The 16,678-nt window shown below is 34.2% G+C and overlaps 4 protein-coding genes and 1 long non-coding RNA gene across 5 annotated transcripts in view; 3 read left to right on the top strand and 2 right to left on the bottom strand.

Annotated features, from left to right (window-relative positions):
- LOC149487480 (uncharacterized) overlaps positions 1–16,678 on the bottom strand; it is a 128,658-nt gene that overhangs the window by 9,095 nt on the left and 102,885 nt on the right. The gene's annotated exons all lie outside the window — the stretch shown is intronic.
- Galk (N-acetylgalactosamine kinase) lies at positions 868–2,841 on the top strand. Its single transcript, XM_089696035.1, has one exon. It carries the CDS (start codon positions 1,275–1,277, stop codon positions 2,739–2,741), a length of 1,467 nt encoding a protein of 488 aa, XP_089552161.1. The 5' UTR covers positions 868–1,274; the 3' UTR covers positions 2,742–2,841.
- Positions 4,774–12,713, top strand: eIF2Bdelta (eukaryotic translation initiation factor 2B subunit delta). Its single transcript, XM_089696033.1, has 10 exons — positions 4,774–4,967; positions 5,307–6,026; positions 6,887–7,051; positions 7,352–7,485; positions 7,779–7,878; positions 8,945–9,124; positions 9,464–9,591; positions 10,212–10,389; positions 10,982–11,162; positions 11,575–12,713. Exons 2-10 carry the CDS (start codon positions 5,499–5,501, stop codon positions 11,778–11,780), a joined length of 1,800 nt encoding a protein of 599 aa, XP_089552159.1. The 5' UTR covers positions 4,774–4,967; positions 5,307–5,498; the 3' UTR covers positions 11,781–12,713.
- Positions 12,820–14,483, bottom strand: LOC149487488 (dolichyl-diphosphooligosaccharide--protein glycosyltransferase subunit 1). Its single transcript, XM_089696034.1, has one exon. The coding sequence runs from the start codon at positions 14,454–14,456 to the stop codon at positions 13,038–13,040; it is 1,419 nt and encodes a 472-aa protein (XP_089552160.1). The 5' UTR covers positions 14,457–14,483; the 3' UTR covers positions 12,820–13,037.
- LOC149487487 (uncharacterized) lies at positions 14,792–16,410 on the top strand. The gene is made up of 2 exons (XM_089696161.1): positions 14,792–15,171; positions 15,436–16,410. Exons 1-2 carry the CDS (start codon positions 15,132–15,134, stop codon positions 15,747–15,749), a joined length of 354 nt encoding a protein of 117 aa, XP_089552287.1. The 5' UTR covers positions 14,792–15,131; the 3' UTR covers positions 15,750–16,410.

Below are 16,678 nucleotides of genomic sequence, written 5' to 3'. Positions count from 1 at the left end.
TTGTGATTTCGAGAAACAAGATTATTGTAAGCTGTAAGGTTTTAAAACCCAACGTGAAGTCCTATTTTAAAAATAGGATAGGTATGAGGATTGGATAAATTTAATACCTATTTCACTATTCTTTTTCGAAATCATCGTAAATTACTAATAATTGGTACATCGATAAAATCTAGTTTACTGAAATATAAGGATCCTCAAGTAGTTTAACCTTACGTTAAAATAATAATCATTTTATCAGTAGGTATATAACTATTGTTCTACAACGTTTTATGTGTCAATGATAAGGGTATTTATTTTATTGTCCCTAAGTCTTGTTTCAAGTATTATGAAATAGTTTTAAATGATAATATCTTCTGTATATGTAGAATAAATTGCAACATTCAGTTTGTACACTCAATAATACCGAAAAATAAATATGCTTACATTAAAATTGATTTCTTCACAAACATGAATTGTTCATTTTGTTAACCGACTTCAAAAAAAGGAGGAGGTTATCAATTCGGCCGGTATGTTTTTTTTTTTTTTTTTTTATGTATGTACACCGATTACTCCGTGGTTTCTGAACCGATTTACGTGATTCTTTTTTTGTTCGATGCGGGATGGTGTCGAATTGGTCCCATAAAAATTTTATTCGGATAGGCCCAGTAGTTTTTATTTTATGAGCATTTTTGTCTGTATTTGTAAATGTTGCAAGTGCAAGTTTGAAGTCGGTTGTTTTTAACGCAGTTATTGACTTGTTACACGTTATATAAATAATCGCTCTTAATTAATTTACCAGACTATACATATGTTATGCTCTTGAAAAGCATTTCAGTATACCGTATTATAGTCTGTACCAACATTCCTACCGTGAGAAATTGAGGACTGCTGAGGTCGAAAGCGGTGGAGTGCGGAGTGCGGAGCGTTATCACTGCGTCATCTCAGTCATTGTGGCATTATTGCCTATGTTACACGTTAGGTTATTTATAACATTCCATTAATACAAATGTTCGATCTAACTATAATGATTTAATCTAATAAATACCACAATATAAACTCAAATTCAATAATTATTTACGGGTAATGGAATTATCTTCCAAATAAAAAGCGAAACAAAACCAAAGCATTAATAAAATTAGTAAATATAAACTCGGCATTCAAGTGAAACATTGTGTTTTTCAATAATCTCATTACTGATAACAAAAGTGCCATACAGTATTCAATTCAGTGACACACGAGTAGTGATACAGACAACCGGTGTTTTCATTGTTTACAAACAATTATTATCTGAAAAAATGAGCGCGAACGGAAACAATGATACAGTACCAGTAAGGAAAATACCAAGTACTGGTAGAATTGAAAATCTGACCCAACGTTTTTATGATGAATTTGGATCAAAGCCTACGTTCTATGTTCGTGTCCCAGGGCGAGTAAATTTAATTGGTGAACATATTGATTACTGTGGTTATCCAGTCTTACCCATGGCATTGGAGCAAGATATCTTGGTTGCGGCCAGTCTCACAAGTGATTCGAAATTATATTTACGTAATATAAATGGTAAATATAATAATTTTGATGTAGAAATTACAACGTTCGAAGATATAGATATCCAACCAGATTCAAATGGTAAACCATTTTGGTATAACTATGTACTCTGTGGCCTAAAAGGTGCCTTAGAACATTTAAATAATGACTTTACAAATGGTCTAAAGTTACTTGTAGATGGGAATATACCTCCCGCATCTGGATTATCAAGTTCCTCGGCACTAGTCAGCGCAGCTTGTTTAGCATTTCTTTATGCTCAAAATGCACTGTTAAATAAAACTGAAATAGCTACACTGTGTGCAAAGAGTGAAAGATATATAGGAACGCAAGGTGGAGGAATGGATCAGGCAATCGCATTTCTCGCAGAAAAATATAGCGCGCAATATATCACGTGGCAACCATTGAATGCAACAGCTGTGGCTTTACCAGAGGAAGCATCATTCGTCGTGGCTCACAGTTTGGCAGAGGCTAACAAAGCGGCGACGAACGATTATAATAGACGAGTTATAGAATGCAGATTAGCAGCTAAGGTTTTAATAAAAGCTTCTGGTGGTGAAGTAACTCAAAAAATCGTAACGCTAAGCCAAGCACAAAAAATAGTAAACAAAACACTAGTTGAAATGATTAATATGGTCAACGAATATTTGCCGAAGGAAATATATACTAAAACTGAGGTGTGTAAAAAATTAGACATAACTGAAAACGAAATGGATACTGTATATTTAACCCCTAATACAAGGCATTTAAAGGAATTCAAACTCAAACAGAGAGCCCTTCATGTCTTTGGCGAAGCCTTGAGAGTTGAAGATTTTCGCAAGGCTTGTACGCAATCCATATCAAATGGGAATAATGGACACATCAATGGGTCGAATGGAGCAACAGTTAAATCTGAGAGTGAATGTATCGATAAAAAATTAACAACCCTTGGAGAATTAATGTCGAGCAGTCATGAAAGTTTAAAAACACTATACGAATGTTCTCACGAGAATTTAGATCGTTTAGTGGACATATCGAAAAAAATGAATGTACATTGTAGACTGACTGGGGCCGGGTGGGGAGGATGTGTGGTTGCATTATGTCCAAAAGATAAGGTTGATGAGTATATTGAAATGTTACGAGATGAATTCTACGTTAAACATTGCGAAATAGAAAAGACCAAGGCCAGTGCATATGCTTTCGCAACCACACCAAATTACGGTGCCTTAATTTACATTTAGATTTCCAATATTATTATTCAAAATACTTCGATGTAGAAAATAATATATTGTATTGTTTGAGTAGCTATACAGTTTATAAAAGCCATTTATTATGACCAACTAGCGGTCCGCCCCGGCTTCGCCCGTGGTACATGTTTACGTTTTCTCTACATAAGAACCATCCTCGTACTTCAAGGAATATAGTAAAAAAAGAATTATCGAAATCGGTTCAGCCGTTCTCGAGTTATGCGCTTACCAACACATTTTGCGATTCATTTTTATATATAAGATTAGTGGAATAAAATCAATCTTGATTCGGTTTATTTATTTTAAAGCGATAAACTATTTAATCTAAAAAAGAAAAGCTATTTAATTTGAAGCGTTTTATTGTTAATAACTAACTTAATACATAATAAGGACATCTTATTAATTATTTCTATAATTTATATTCTTAGATCCAATTTAGAGCTCCAAATACGTACTAATCTTTCAAATGCATTTATATTTTCAGTGGATTTTTTTACTAAAATTATCTAGGTACCCTAATTTTTTCCCGATGATTGGATGATTTGATATTAGAGCGATAAAACGTCACCAACATACCTTTGATTAAATTGAAAAGCGTATTGTCTATTTGCATTTAAAATATTGTATTATTTATAATTAAGTTTGTAAAATAAAATTATTTTTCAAGAGGTTTTTTATTTCATTCCTTTAAATAGGAACTAGTCTAGAAATAACTTTACCTAATGATTATTATTCAATCTAGTTAATTTACCACTCCCGGAGCTCTGTCTATATATATTACCTAAATACACCATTTTACCGTTTACGTATAATTTTATTGTATCGTGTAGATACATTATGCGTATGAATTTTATTGTTATAATAGGGATTATATTATTGTTATTTTTGAATATGTATAGAGCTGACATGATCGGCTATATCATATCGTTAGTACCATACCCTTTTTTTATAGTGGGGAAATCTTCCAAAGATACCCACGGCCCCCGGGGAAAGAGCCGTGGGTTATGTCGGATTCTTACCGACTAAAACCCCACTGTGTTCCGTCGAGCCGCTTTAATGATGGGGCCGCGGGTACCATATCATGATTTTGTCAATATATTATAGTAACTACGAATTCATACAATAATATTCATACGTATTTACAAAGAAATTTGAACACAATTAGATTTCTATGCGTATTTAGATTTCAGTAAGTACCTAGAAATAAAGAAGTTTGAGAACAAGTGGTCGAAAATTGAATTTGAATTTTGTTCTAATTTTTAGTACTTGACATATATTTTAATTTTTAATTTATATATTATTAATTAAAACGAGTAGGTAGGTTACTTTGATCCTGCAAATTGCAATTAATATTTTAATAACTTCCCCGCCTCAGATAAGTTGATGTCATTATTGTAATGGTCAGTACATTGGCATTTCAATAAATCTTATTCACCACAGAGCAAGTAGTTAATATAGTACTACTTACACAATAATAAGTAATAACTAATAACTAATATAAGCTACGAATGCTCCAATACGCTTGGCTATAAAAAAATGGTCAGACAAATGGACAAAGTTTACTTTGTAAATTTATATTATACATAGTTAAAGCCACGGAGCCTCGCGTATTGTTTATAGACGAATTTCCTTTCTTTGCTTCGGGCCTTCTTCGGAATAAGTAATTCTAATAGAAATATTATCGAAACATTATGTCAATTCAGATAAAATATTTTGAATCTAATAAGTACATTTTATTGGATTATACATTATACCTACTCCGCAAATGGCTTTATTGTCAGAGTAGGTACTAAAATAAATAATTAGGTACTTCGAATCTTACATGTTTGTTGAGCAAATTTTGAGAAAAATACCAATACAAAGTGTTTGCGACTTGCGAGTTCATGACCTTAGTGACTGCAGCCGTTGGCCTTCTTCATCTTCATTCAAGATTGACAATAAAAAAATAAAAAAAATGTCAGCTGTCGCCTGTCTAATCTGTCACGTCGACAGACGACAGCGGACAGGTTATTTATAATAATATTTTGCACATATTTTGTCATTTGAGTTTCAAGTTGAAACCATTTTATCATCTAGGCTGTTAATAAGCTCATATTTTTCATAAGAATTATGCTATAAACGAATATCAACTTATCACAGATCGAACTGATATAAGAATATACACATTCTATAAATCAACAGCTGTATACGTGCATTGTTTTTGAATATCGATCGTACCAGGTAAGCAAAACTTAAAATAATTCAAAAATTATAAATAACATGTACTAATAACTTAACAATTTCCATTTTGCTTACAAGGACCATGGAGGTAAGGGTGCATGCATCGAGTTTTAATTTAAAATAGTATTTGAGGTTATATTGCATCATTTTTATGATAAATAATAATAAAAAAAGGCTTTTATCCGATGTATATACATATATATTTAAATATTATTATTTAATTTCTGTCCCTTATTTTCTTATCATAAGTTCATCTTATTTACATTTTTTTAAGTGAGCATCATTTTAAATTTTTAACATTTATAATTTTTCTATAAAAAAAAAATAATAATTTTGCAGAATACCTGTGTAGGTATTACTAAACCATCACAAAGAAGAAGAAGAAACAGACGTAAAGAACTTAGAAACGTAAAGACTATCAATAACATATTACCCCAGGTAAATGAAGGTTGTGACGGCACCAGTGACAAAATAATCTCACCGTTTAAGCCATACGACGAAAATATAAACTCAACAAATTTGAATCATCCTATGATTGATGAGTTGGATAAATATTACAAGTCCTGTGCCAGTGTAAAAGAAGCAACGAAAATGTCTGCAGAAGCTCCAAAGTCTCGTGATGATGTAAAAGCTGCTAGGGAGGCGAAAAAGTTAGCGAAACAGAATGCTAAAAAGAAGGGACCTGCTAATGTAAAGAAAGAGGTGCCACAGGCTCCTCCCGCAAAAGATACAAAACCACAAACAAGTAATGAAAATGTAGTACAAGAAAATAAGGAGGAAAATCAGCCTCAAGGAGATTATTACACAAGTCCATATACTAATTTAAAATATCGCGTAAAGGATATGGACGAAGTAGACAAAGCAGAAATGAGAATAATAGAAGAAAAGATTAAAGCAATCAACGAGAAAGCCAAAGAGACTGTGGAAACTGAAAGTGGTGAAAAAGTTCCTGTTGGCATGACCGTTGATGATGTTGTTAACACTTTGAAAGAGATTGTTAATGTTGCAAAGGAAGTAGAGACAGTTACAGCCATGGTACATGCTATGGATGTGAAAAAGGTACTTTTTAAATTTTTAACATATTGCTTTTAGTAAAAATAGACTTTAAATACTTGATTCAGGAGTGTTTATTGTAATTCAAATAAGCATTATCTTTACCACAATTTTTCATTTACATTTGTGACATAAGCATTTAAGAAAACAATTTTGGGATCAAAATGTAATGGGGGACTCATCAGTTATAATGTGGCTGGCTATAAATAAAATTAATAATAAGGACCGAAAAGGCAATAAAATTAAATTAAAAGTCTAATGCCATATTCCTTGTACCCCTGTAAATATTATTGAATTATTCAACTTCCTTATTTGAATAATAAAACAAGAATTGAATAATAAGAAAATTCCAATCACACACACAGTACTGTATACACATGTAATAAAAAAAAAATGTGTGCGTGTACTAGTGTACACACGTAAGAAGTGAAACTTCTTTATGACCTTATTAAAAAAAAATAATTTACTATATGCAACTTTACAGAAATACGTCGAATCGCGCGTGGTAGGGGAAAAAGATGGCGCGTAACGGAAAAATGTCACGCGTAACGAAAAAATTAATTACTTAATTTTTTTCCAACCCCGATAAAGAAGTTTCACTTCAATATGTGAGGCACTCGGGGACTGCCGCGGTTAAGCTATTCCTTCAAGCCACACCTCCGTGTCCGTCGGAGTGGGGAGCGTGAGCGTGTTTTTTCGTTACGGAATTTCTGGATTCGGTCCCCGCGCTCAAGGCCCGCTATGCAATAGCTTAAAAGTGAACTACTTACTACTTTTTCTACCTACTTTTTGAAATGAACCTTTTATAAATTGTAAATTATTGTAAGATCTTATCATCATATAAATTAAAAATTAAACTGAAACAGACAGGTGAAGCTGAAAAGAGTAAGGCTGAACTAAGAAAGGAGCGGCGTGTGAAACAAGAAGCGCAGCGTGCCGCGAAACAGGCGATACAGAAAGATGCAGTGAAGGCTGAACAGAAACAACAAAAGGAAGCTATTGCGAAGACAAAGGAGGTTGCCGTTAAGAAGGTGAGATAAAAAATATAATATTAAAATGGCTAATTAACTTTAATTTGTAGAGATTTGTTTATTTTTGCCTTTCTATTTAATGGTATAAATTGGTGTTGCTAAAAGTATGTTTTTGATTATCACAAAACCTATCATATATTGAATACCTGGATCAAGACAAATCAAAAAAAAAGTATCAAAACAACAGGTTGTGAAACTAATTTTAATACATGTTAGCAATAAAAGAAAATTTTAATTCAATAAAATACATTTTTTATAAAAGTTTATAGAAAATTAGTATGCAAAATTATATTATTTTAGGAAAAATCACCGAAACCAAAAGCTGTAGAAAAACCTAAAGTGAAGTCACAAAGCACACAAAAGCTGAATTGGTTCCAACATCTCTCTGCGCAACAAGAAAAGGAGGCATTGAAACATATGACAATTAATTCTAAGTAAGTAATTAAATTCCATAGGATTGCCTTCTTGTCGACACTCAAATCTTTCTCATTCTAATAAAATTTAATAATAATATTTATTATTGTGAAACTTAATGTTTATTTCGAAAACAAAAGCATTAAAATACATATGAAAAGATGTATTTATTTTTATAGTATCTATGTATTTATATAGAAACTTATCCTCATTTCAAATAGAATAATTTTGACATATTTTATAAAAAAGCTCCTGTATTATCCACAAAAAATCAAAGAAAAAAAAAAACAATTTTTAAATTTTATTTTTATAGCCTACATCCTGCTGTAGTCAAATTAGGAGTTCAATTAGCTACTGGAGTAATAACTGGATCCAATGCACGGTGTATAGCACTGCTGGATGCTCTGAAAAAGGTACATTTATATTTTAAACTAGCGGTCCGCCCCGGCTTCGCCCGTGGTACATATTTACGTTTTCTCTACATAAGAACCATCCTCCTACTTCAAGGAATATAATAGAAAAGAATTATCGAAATCGGTTCAGCCGTTCACACGTGATGCCGTGACAACGCGAAACGGGTGCGGACCAGCCGCCTTTTTATAGCTCCCGCCGCGAAGCGCGTCGAACGCGGCAACTGATACACAAAAATAATCCTTATGGCATGTAATTCACGCGCGATGACTTATAGCGTATTTCATGTATAACTTTGGTGTTTCTACACCGATTTACATGATTCTTTTACTATAACCTGCCCAGGAGTATGAAGAATAATTGTGCCAAATTTCGTTAAAATCCGTCGTGTAGTTTTTGTTTCTATAACGAATATACAGACAGACAGACAGACAGACAGACAAAAATTTTACTGATTGCATTTTTGGCATCAGTAGCGATCCCTTATCACCCCTTCATAGTTTTTTTTTAAATATATTTCATGTACAGAATTGGCCTCTCTACAGATTTATTATAAGTATAGATTATGGTAAAAAGTATGTTGTTTGTATTGTTGTTAAAACAAAACATATATTTTTCCGCAGGCGCCTATTCCTATTAACATACAATTATTGTCAAATACTAATTGTCTCCTGTATATGAAACCCAATTTACATAATTCAAATTGATACACCTTTCACTTGACACTTAAATCGTTAAAATGCCTGTACAAACAAAAAGTGCGCGCTTTGCGCGTGATCGTTGACAACCAAGTGACCTATTGGCCTAGCGCTGGATCAATGGCTTGGTTGGCGAGCCTCGGTTTCCTATGCATGAATAAACTTTTAAAATAAAATAAATCTATTTATATCAAATAATTAACATAAAAAAAGCATCTGTCCCGCTGATAAAACATCTACCACGTTTACCAGAAAGCAAAATCACGTAAAAAAAATACTTTTTTTTTACTAACAAACATGAGTTTTTATAGGTGTTCGAATAAATGAATGCATAATATTCTTTTTTTTTTAAACTATAAATTTTCATTAGATGGTCCGCGACTACAGTCTCCCCGCGCGAACCGAATTCGCGCGCGGTCTAGAAGCGCAGCTCGCGGCGAGCCTCGGCTTCCTGTGGTCGCTGCGGCCGCCCGCCGCCGCGCAGGCCAACGCGCTCAAACATTTCCGCCACCAGCTGACGCAGTTACCCAATAATGTGGACGAGTTTGATGTGAGTTATACACACACACGTACATACAACACACACACATTACACAGATACACAACACACACACACACACACACATTACACAGATTCACAACACACACAAAGCTGGCTAGCCCAGCTCGCGGCGAGCCTCCACTGACACGCACTGCGCACATACAGATAAAAATGCCACTCACACACGCACTCACAAATATGCATTAAACACACACACTTCCACTACCAGCTGATTCAGCTGCCGAACAATGTCGACGAGGTTGATGTATACTTTAATTATAAGAAAAGTACATAATATAACATTGATTGTATATCGGCTGTTTTCTAAATAATTTATTTCTTGTGCAGGCCAAGAAAACGTTACAAGAGGAGATAGATAGATACATCCGGGAGCAGATCGACATGGCGGGTGAAGCGATCAGTATCACCGTACGGAATAAAATATCTAATGGCGACAATATACTCACTTATGGATGGTAAGATTGATATTCAAATTGTTTATTCATACTTCATATCACTTGTCAAACGTATTATACGAGCCTAAATCCATACTAATATTATAAATGCGAAAGTAACTCTGTCTGTCTGTCTGTTACTCAATCACGCCTTAACTACTGAACCAATTTGCATGAAATTTGGTATAGAGATATTTTGATACCGGAGAAAGGACATAGGCTACTTTTACCCCGGGACATAGGATAGGTTTTATCCCGGAAATCCCACGGGAACGGGAACTATGCGGATTTTTCTTTGACTGCGCGGGCGAAGCCGCGGGTGGAAAGCTAGTAATAAATATTCGAAGGATATTGAGCACTATGTAGCCAGCCGGTGTAGCCACGACCCGCGGTTACACCGGCGTAAATGAGTTTTTCCTTTTAATCCTAATGTTCCTGTTCGAATATCAGTAAAAAAACGCCTAAAGTACTCCTGATTATATAAGCTACCTATCAGTGAAAATCCCGTCAAAATCGGTTCAGCCGTTCCAGAGATTAGCCGGAACAAACAGTCAGTCTAAAAGACAAACAATCTTTAGAATAATATTTGCTAAATGAATGACTAGATGGCTTAATTTATTTAAATTCATCCTCAATTTTAGCTCATCGCTAATAGAACGCATCCTCCGCGAAGCGCACGAAGCCGGCGTACAGTATAGAGCGGTGATAGTCGGGCACCGACTGAACCGCGCTGCGACCGAAATGTTGCGACGATTAGTCGCAGCGGGAGTGGCCTGCACGTACGTGGATATATCCGCGCTCAGCTGTGTTATGAAGTCTGTGAGTATATAATTCTTGTCTTCTCTTGATTATTATTCGCGCTCAGTACCGCAACATAGGTAAGTTTTTTTTATTTAGAAATTAAAGATTTTTTAACCGCGATTTATTCACGCGGAGACAGTCTCCTGTCTCTCTCAAGGATTTAACAAATCTTTAATTTCTGAATGTATAATACTCGCGTAAAATCAAACACTAGAAAATATTAACTTTTTATATATTTCAATATTTTATACTTTTTTAGTTAAATTCAATTCTGTGTTTAGTTTATAAATTAACTTTTTTGTTTGACTTAGGTACCTCTTTTGTAATTTAATTTTTGAAGTGAAAACTTCTTTAGCGGCGTTGAGCACTTTTTCTGTAATGGGTATAAAATCTTAAACTCGCGTCAGGACACGTGACCTGATCGAAAAAGCGTAAGACGGATACCATTCCAAAATATCAAACATGCTCAACGTTAATAATCAAGTTTCCACTTCTGCCGGCACTCCCGGAGTGCTACCCGTCTTTTTTTTTAATCTAAGAGGTATTCGGCGCGAACTCAATACTTCCCGCACGACTCAGACTGACAGAATGTTTTTTTTTATCCCCACAGATAAACAAAGTAGTGCTCGGCGCGAACTCGCTGCTCGCGAACGGCTCAGTGCTGGGCGCGGCGGGCACGCTGCAGGTGGCGCTCGTGGCGCGCGCACACAACGCGCCCGTGCTCGTCGCCTGCGAGACGCACAAGTTCTCGGACAGAGTGCAGACTGATGCGTTCGTGTATAATGAGATTGGTGAGTGGGATGGGGACGTTCGTTTATAATGAGATTGGTGAGTGGGATGGGGACGTTCGTTTATAATGAGATTGGTGAGTGGGATAGGATCGTTCGTTTATAATGAGATTGGTTAGTGTGATCTGTGCTTTTTTTGGGTGGTCAAAGTAATAGTAAAGTTTATTCACCTTGACTACAAAGACTGAAATGTTTTGCTATCCACCTTATAATAAAAAATATATTTCATACTTTATAGACAAAGTGATAAACCGTAATATTTAGTAATATTATATAAGAGAAAGATTTGTTTATACCAAATCAGCTCCTTTAACAAAGCTTCGCGACTACATGACGAGTGTTGCCATCACATCTAAATTCATTTTATAAGAAAGTGATTTACAATAACATTTAATTATACATTTCTATTTCACAGGCGATCCAGATGCGCTAATAGACAAATCAGACGACAATTCGCCACTCAAGGATTGGCGCGCAAATCCTAACCTCACTTTATTGAATCTAACCTATGACGTCACTCCCCCGAGTCTAGTTACCGCCGTGGTCACAGAATTAGCTATATTACCGTGCACTAGTGCTCCTGTTGTTTTAAGATTCAAAACTTCAGAATATGGAATGTAATTAATAAAAATTTGTTGGTACAACGTAAATGTCAACAAAGCTCTAATTCGAAATAAAATATCCGAGTAAGGGCGTATTCAGAAAGAAAGCTTGAAACTTATAAGCGCTAATCGGCGCTTGTTAGCGCTGGTAAACCGTGCAGGAAAATATATGAACACGCGCCGATACGCGCTGATCGGCGCCGACAAGTTCCGACAAGCTTCAATAATAATGCCATATAAAATTTGTTTTGGTCTGCTTCAACCTGCTTCCTTTGTGTAGAACGAACCAGCGCTGACAAGCGCCGATAAGCGCTTATAAGTTTCAAGCTTTCTTTCTGAATACGCCCTAAGGGTGCTTTTCCTATGTGACCGTTTACACTAACACTAAGCTATGTGCAAGTAAGATGTGCTATGAAGATGCACAGCTCGAGCTAAGTGTTGTATTTGATAGGCTCCGCTCTACACAGCTACACCACTAGTGACCATCCATAACACAAATTAATAGCATGCACCTTAACATATAAAAAAGAGCGTGTGCCGTGCACGCGTGTCAGAAGTGAAACTTATTTGGCAAGATTCAAAGATACCAAAATCATTGCCTTACTCATTATTGCATTACGCGACCTTGAAATTTCACTCTCAACGCGCCTTGAGAAGTTCAAGTTCACTTCAAAATGTTAAGCTGCTTATGTGCAATGAATATCATTGGTGAATATCTGCATCCACAGCAACATAGCATAGCAAATCTCTAGTGTAAAAGCACCCTGAGTTGTTTGTACTGTATAATATTCATGTGCATGTTCATTTAATTTAATATTATTTAAGAAAATAAAATTATTATGTATTTGTACAAATATTGTCATACCTATGTTATTTAAGGACAGTAAATCCTTTTTGTAAAAAGTCTTTGTCTATTACTGTCTATACTTGGTCTATAATCTATGACTATAGTTTTAATTGTACATGCTCAACTTTCTAAATATTAAAAATAAAATGTCTCATAAGTGTTTATCATTTTACTCTCTAATGTACCTTAAGCTTAAAGATTGAAACAACAATTAATTTTTATCTCTTTATTGTATGTAATAAAATTGTATTTAACATTATTTCAATTTATGTTATAATAAATTGGAATTGATAACATTCCATCTGCACCAAACACAGTAAATGCTAGTTGAATAAATAAAACTCTAGTAGAATCTCATGTCTACTTATGCTCACAATAGTTCATTCTCAGACACAAGAATATGACCAATTCCAAATAAAATTACTAGCTCTACTCCTTGTGCGGATGTTCTGGTTTGTGGATAGAAAAGTCTAATCTTACATAAATAATAACACAGAGGAATAAGCTGTATAAAGACGCAACTACTAATAGAGGTTCCCTGAACATGAAAATGGTTGGGAATGTATAACGGAGTTGGAAGTCTTGAATGTGATTCTCAACTACATTATTCTTAGTGAAAGATATTACTGGGCGTCCTTGAGTATCCAAATATGTATAATGTACAGAGTCAGCCAAACGAGTGAGTGCATATGGGAAGTTTACTTTGATGTTGTGAGCTCCTTCTGGCAGGATGACTTTAGTTACCAATTCATCAACTTGCATATCATCGAAAATGTGATCAATCACTCTCATCTTAAGAAGATACTCATTTCCAGAGTGGTATAGATATTCGTAACTGGGGACATTGTAACCTAGAGTGTAATGTGTCTTCCAGCCTCCAAAGAGAGGGTAGCGAGGTCTCAAGTCCAATTCAACTGAGTCTTTCTTGACTCTCATGTTGGAAGTAGAAATGTTTCCATTGGTATCACGGTAGTAAACATCAGCCGCTGATGCTGGTAATAAGGTCTTGTATGCACGCACACTTGCAGGGCCACTGTGATGGTCTTGTTGGTAATCATAGCGAGAGAATGGCCCCTTCAGCTTAGCACCAGTATGTTCAATTTCAACTTTCTCTTCTACAGCTATGTTACCCCAATGCGACACTTCGATCAGACGCTCAATACGACTGACAGTAAGGAATGGAGAGTTATTTTTAAAGTGTACATTCAATTCTTTTTCTGTGAATGGACCAATATTGGGATAAGCCCCAAATATAAGTGTACCGTCTAGCTGGCTGAAAGGCTTCACTTTTGTGAATGTTTCAACACTCTTTGTATTCAAGATAACATTCGTTTTTTGCGATGTAACATAGTATGGTGAGAAATAGTATAAGTTACCATTATATTTAACTAGTTGGTCTTCCTGTTGAGTTATAGCAGTAGGATATGGGATTAGAGATTTAGTAAACACCGCTTCTGTGGTAATAACAGCTGAGGAACCTGCATTTATCGCGTCTTTAAGTTCTACACGATAAAACTTGATATAGTCGAAGCCTTTTACTGTTGTCTCTATTAAACGGAGTTCCTTGTTGTTACTGTCTTTTGCTCCGAGGAACGCTAAATTATCTTTTGCTGCACTTTCTACAGCTAATAAGAAATTCTTAATCGGAACTTTGCCTGCATTTTCCAGGGTTAATTTTGAAGTTGATTTTACGAGCTGGGATGAGCAATCGATTATTCTGTCTACATTTTTTATTTTAATATCACTAGATATAGTGTCTATATTTGTAGATCCACATATAGTAACAATTAAAAAGAGAAATACAGCACAAAACCGCATTTTGCCCATCGCCGGTATTTCACTTGACATTTCACTAATAATCAACGCAATCGGAAGTACACGCCATCAATTTTAAAGGAAGTCATCTATAAACTTACCTGTCTAAAAAAATAATAAATATGCTATTCATGCCAAGACTGGAAAACCTGATTCGTCTCATAAAAGAAAATCCAAGAGCAGTCGGTAAAATATGCTGCTCTTAATATTTTTCTTGCAAAAATTATGTATTTTTTCATAATACAAAGCTATAAAACGTTATAATTAGGATCTTTGACCTAAAAAATCATTTCACCTGGAGGTTTTGACCACAGAGTTTATATATGGTTTTGACGTTTTAATTGACATCTTCCATCTATGGTCTCAACTTTGTCAACTGACTTTGATTTATTGATAATTGATAAAACATATTCAGACTTTATTTTACACACAGGAGTTGTATATTTATTTGGTTTTGTGATATTATGAGTGCCCCCTTTTCGCTTAATGAATAAACAAACTCTTAATTTTACGACTTTTAATACTTCCAAATAGATAGCATAAAATTTAAGACTTCGATCGCTTTTGTTAAAACTAATATTTAGTTGCGAACTGTGGTGGTATTTATTTATCAAAAGCTTAATTTAACTATTTACTTGATCGTTTAAAAGTAATTTATGTTCTAAAGTTTTGATAAGAAGTGCGCCTATTATTAAAGAATTAGGTAAAATGGCCAAATTGTCTCTTACACTGTGCGTTGTAATTATTGGTAAGTTAATTGTTGAAAATTACCACGCTCTATAAGATGAGTCTTTTCATTTAGTCATTATTTTCTTATTCTACTAAAAATATCTTATAACTATAGATTTTTATAAAAGTTAATCCATTCAAAATGGTTTGATTGCTATTACTTGAAATCTTGAATGTAGGTCATTATATTACATTTCAAGGTTCATTTATTACCAACACTGAACAATAAGAAAATAAAACCACAACACGCAATAGTTATTTATAACTTATTCTTTTTTTACAGCTGCAACCTTCATCCTACCTACATGTGACGGTTTTCGAGGTAGAGGCTTTGGCAGAGGCAGTAGCAAGTACGATGCTAATCCTTCGCCAAAGCAGGGTGCTCCGATGGCAGCTGGGGGGGGCTACGGCCCTGGACAAGGCCCAAGTCCCAGCCCCGCTAAACGAGGTCTTGGTATATCTGCGTGGGGCTTAATAACTGTCATAATATCAATAATTTTAGCAATGGCCGGCATGTACTACTTCTCCATTTGTTATCCAGTTATGTGCAAGAAATCTCGAAAATACGACATGATTGGTTTAGCTAATGCAGTTTAGGTGTAGTATTAATACTTTTCAGAAACATAATATACTGTAATTGAAATTAGTTTGTCCTCTTTTGATGTAAATGTGATACTTTTGTATTTATGGAACAAATTTTTAGTGTGGTTGTGAGGTATACAAATAATTAATATTAGACTGAAACATATAGCTGTAACAAGCTATGCTCCACTATTTTTATATGATAATTATTTTTATAGAACTATTTTATAGCAGTATACATTTTATATTGAATATAAATTAAAATAGTGTTCATTTGTATTAAGTAGATGTAAGTTTCTTTTAAGTTATGCATGTTTTATTTGTGTACTTTAAAGGATGTATCAATTTTCATTTTCCATAAATGTGCTCTATTGTATAATTTATAATTTGAATAACAAAAATATTGCACTCTTGCCATTTTTCTGTGCCCAATTTACAATAAATAGTACAAAAATAGTGATAATAACAAATTGCATTATTAAATTTTTCAATCTTATTTTTATAGTAATTCTCAATTTCTGTATGCAATAGCTAATTTGTAAATACAAGGAAATATAATAATTATATTTTTTTATTGGAAAAGAATAATTGAATATCTATCAGTATTATGGTGCCTTGATTGCTGCTGTTTATTTTTATAATATTAATTTGGAATGCTCAAAATAAAGACATTATATTAAATACATATGTGTTTTATTTACCCAAATGTTATTACAATGATTTATGATGAAAAATTGTTGCAAGTTCTATCTATGCATCACCACAGAAAAGTACAATGTTCATTTGTATCAGTAGATAACACTATAAAAATATGTAGATTTTAGATAGATGTGTAGATTTTAAAATAAAAAGTTAAAATTTGGAAATACAAAATAATAAATTTGCATGCTGTGATTTAACCACCTATGGTACAGGGGTGCACGCGTAAGCAAACAACCGAGGTC

The sequence above is a fragment of the Colias philodice genome, chromosome 6, assembly GCF_061535455.1.
Source record: "Colias philodice isolate Cphi_HAF_F1 chromosome 6, ilColPhil1 Martin Lab GWU primary, whole genome shotgun sequence".
NCBI lineage: Eukaryota > Metazoa > Arthropoda > Insecta > Lepidoptera > Pieridae > Colias > Colias philodice.
Note: the sequence above shows the minus strand (reverse complement) of the source record. Positions and strands in the feature narration are given on the sequence as shown.

Bases quoted from the DNA above. Each gene is read 5' to 3' on its own strand.
- Galk (XM_089696035.1), top strand. From the start codon at position 1,275: ATGAGCGCGAACGGAAACAATGATACAGTACCAGTAAGGAAAATACCA.
- eIF2Bdelta (XM_089696033.1), top strand. From the start codon at position 5,499: ATGATTGATGAGTTGGATAAATATTACAAGTCCTGTGCCAGTGTAAAA. The intron at 6,027-6,886 runs GTACTTTTTAAA...AAACTGAAACAG, and splicing joins ATGCTATGGATGTGAAAAAG to ACAGGTGAAGCTGAAAAGAG. The intron at 9,592-10,211 runs GTAAGATTGATA...CCTCAATTTTAG, and splicing joins AATATACTCACTTATGGATG to CTCATCGCTAATAGAACGCA.
- LOC149487488 (XM_089696034.1), bottom strand. From the start codon at position 14,456: ATGTCAAGTGAAATACCGGCGATGGGCAAAATGCGGTTTTGTGCTGTA.
- LOC149487487 (XM_089696161.1), top strand. From the start codon at position 15,132: ATGGCCAAATTGTCTCTTACACTGTGCGTTGTAATTATTG. The intron at 15,172-15,435 runs GTAAGTTAATTG...CTTTTTTTACAG, and splicing joins ACTGTGCGTTGTAATTATTG to CTGCAACCTTCATCCTACCT.